This window comes from Penaeus vannamei, chromosome 37 (assembly GCF_042767895.1).
Source record: "Penaeus vannamei isolate JL-2024 chromosome 37, ASM4276789v1, whole genome shotgun sequence".
In the NCBI taxonomy this organism is placed as follows: domain Eukaryota; kingdom Metazoa; phylum Arthropoda; class Malacostraca; order Decapoda; family Penaeidae; genus Penaeus; species Penaeus vannamei.
In genome coordinates, this window is record NC_091585.1 from 15,261,405 (window position 1) to 15,264,365 (window position 2,961).

General features: G+C 36.4%; 1 protein-coding gene across 1 annotated transcript in view; it reads right to left on the reverse strand.

The window, feature by feature from the left end:
* Nucleotides 1-253: 253 nt before the first annotated feature.
* The window catches only part of LOC113821104 (V-type proton ATPase 16 kDa proteolipid subunit c), an 8,138-nt gene continuing 5,430 nt past the window's right edge, over nt 254-2,961 (reverse strand). The window contains exons 3-4 of the mRNA XM_027373552.2: nt 2,255-2,408; nt 254-2,049 (exon numbers count right to left, since the gene is read on the reverse strand). Of these exons, the coding sequence (XP_027229353.1) occupies nt 1,987-2,049; nt 2,255-2,408 (217 nt within the window). The 3' untranslated portion in view covers nt 254-1,986. The remainder of the gene's footprint in view (nt 2,050-2,254; nt 2,409-2,961) is intronic.

Genomic DNA, 2,961 nt, shown 5'->3' on the forward strand with positions numbered 1-2,961 from the left:
TGAGGAAAATTCTGACCATACTATACAAAGTTACACTATGAGATGTAGACTGGCTTCTGCTAAGTTTAAATAAGCACAGAAAAAAATAAACTTTTTTTTTTTTTTCATGATTACCCTTTTTATTTTTCTTCTTGGAATATCATCAATCTACAAGTTAATACTAAACAGATTAACAAGTACTTTTTTCTGCCAAGATCAGTGTCCAATCAGTAAAGGGTATAATCAAATAAATATGATGTTAAAATCATAAGTATCCAACTCAAGCTATCTTTATTAACAATATACCATTACATAATATTTAATACCATTTATACAATGCATACACCTGATAACAGTTTGACAACCACAACTATCCATACATTATCTTCAAGATGGAAAGCACAAAACAATGACAATGTCCTTGCTTGGAATGTTTTTGTATATATATTTTTCATTTTTTTCAGTACCACTTGTTGGCCAGTGTCATTTCCCAGGAGTTGAGCTGTAGCTGCAGATGCTATTCACAGGAAAAATTTGGGGTACATACTTCTAAGCTACTTGCGAGGATACACAAGTTCCCCGGGAAATGTATCCCTAATACAAAACTTAGCTGTTCTTGTATCCCCAACAATGCTTAAAAAAAAAAAATAAAAAAATTAAATTGAAATATCTAAGAATATGAAATAAAATAAAGCCTTGGGACTTTCGTCAACACTGACCAACCATAAATAGTCTGTACAAGAATCTGGGTAATAGATGATATGGCCCCTTCACCCTTGAGTGGGCAACCAGGATCCCTTGTGCTCCAATCATGGGGGTCGCTGCAAGTAGGAGCCGAGATGCACGACCTTGCTTACTACCATGCTAGTTCAAGTTACGACTATCACAACTAAGATAACAGCTAGGTGATGGTAGATGCCGTTTTCTAACATGAGCAAAGAAATAATACAGAGGAGGTTGTTGATCTTAGCTACTTAGAGAGCTTGTAGCATTGGAACATCATTGGATGCAAGCAAGTCATCATGACCTTGAACTCCAGACTTCTTGACGACCACCCAGGCGGGAAACTCAGCACAGCCAACACTGCAAGAACCGCCTTTAAGGTCTGTCCGTTTCCTCAGCCTTGGAGCAGGACATCCCCAGGTGTAGAAACAACGTCCTCAAATAATGCTAGTTTAAAAATCTGAAGGAAACATGTGGGCTTCCATGCACATCTCTTGCAGTCCTAGATGACTACAAAGTCCACAGGTTTCAATGGGAACGTAGTTCCTCACATGAGACATGCCCATCACTCCTTACAAGAAAGCTGCAGAGCCCTGGCATCCACATCAGACAATCCAAGAGAATCAGACCAGTGAATACCAGTAATATCTTGTTAGTTCCAACATCTACTCTTCAATATTGCATGGTCTTGCTAGGACTGATTCTCCTGGAAGAAATCTGACCAGCACACCTTGGCCCCAACATGGAAGAAGTATCAGGAGACAATGCTATGTAAAGAAGCTATATTGGAGGACAAGAAGAGATAGGAGAAAGACAATTTACATTTATACAAAATTACATAATTTAGAACCACTGTCCAAGGAGGAACTTATGCAAGCCTCCTAGACAATATCCCTCACCTTGTTAAACTGCATCAAATTACGCAGTAATTAACTATTATGAACAATACTATAACAATTCTTTTAAAAGTAATAAAATTTTAAATAAAGTATAATCAAATAAGACAGATGTACATGTTCATGTAAATACACATTATATATATATAAATATATGCATGTGTAATATACACAATATATACAAATTTTTCACTAAAAACACATATAAATTCTTTTAAGACCCTCTTATAATTTTGTATAAAACTACCTCACTAAAAAGAAAATGAATAAAAAAAATGATTAAATAAATTAAATAAGCAACAAAAAATGATGAAAATCAGTCGACCCAAAACGATGATGATATATGAGGGATGCTAAAGAGGGCCTTGGGGCTTTCTATGCTCTATGCTTAGCTGCTTGAGGTCTTGGTGTAGAGGTAGATGGCAACGATCAAACCGTACAGACCCAGTACCTGAGGGCACAGAAAGGGACTGTTATTCGTTTCTCCTTGTGGTTGAGATCCTAGGTAGAGACATAACATGCACGAACAAGTTCGGCAGTTTTCATTCTTTTTAATGTTATTTCCATAAGGACAAAATATAGCAGGGGGAGGGAGTAAAGTACAAACCACGAAAGATTGGGAAAAAATTGAGAAATGATACAAAACTGACACTTACCTCAGCGAAAATAAGGATGAGAATCATGCCGACGAAGAGGCGTGGCTGCTGTGCTGTTCCTCGCACACCCGCGTCACCAACAATACCAATGGCAAAACCAGCAGCTAATCCAGAGAGGCCGACAGAAAGACCAGCTCCCAAGTGTACAAAGCCCCTGCAGAAAGAATGAGTAATGAATAACAACCAATAAAAAATAATCAGACTCAGTTTCAGTAAAGAGAAAGAGGAAAGAAAACCAAGAAGAAAATTAAGGAGGAGGAGGAATGGGAAGTAGGGAGAAAAAGAAGATATAAAATATAGATATATAGTACAGTTTAGTGAATGGCAGAATGTTTAGGATTCTGAAATAGCAATGAACATTGAAAAAATGTACTATTCTCTGCTAATTTCCACTTGTACTCTAGTGAAAAGTAAATGTTCATAGGATTCTTTGTACATTTACTTCACTGAAGAGGAAAAGGAATTTACTAACAGCAAGAGAAATAAGACATCAAAAAGCTTACAAGCAATTTTTCCCTGTATGTCATTTGATAATTGATGAATTGGTGGGGAAGGGGAAAAGAAAAAAAAAATGAAGGAAATGATAAAAGTTGTAGAGAGGGGAAAGAAAAGAGAAAAAAAGACTCAAATGTGAGATATTGAAGCAAGGCTAGAAATCCTAAATTTCACATACATATCAGCAATGTACTTTTTCATAAGAAATCTCT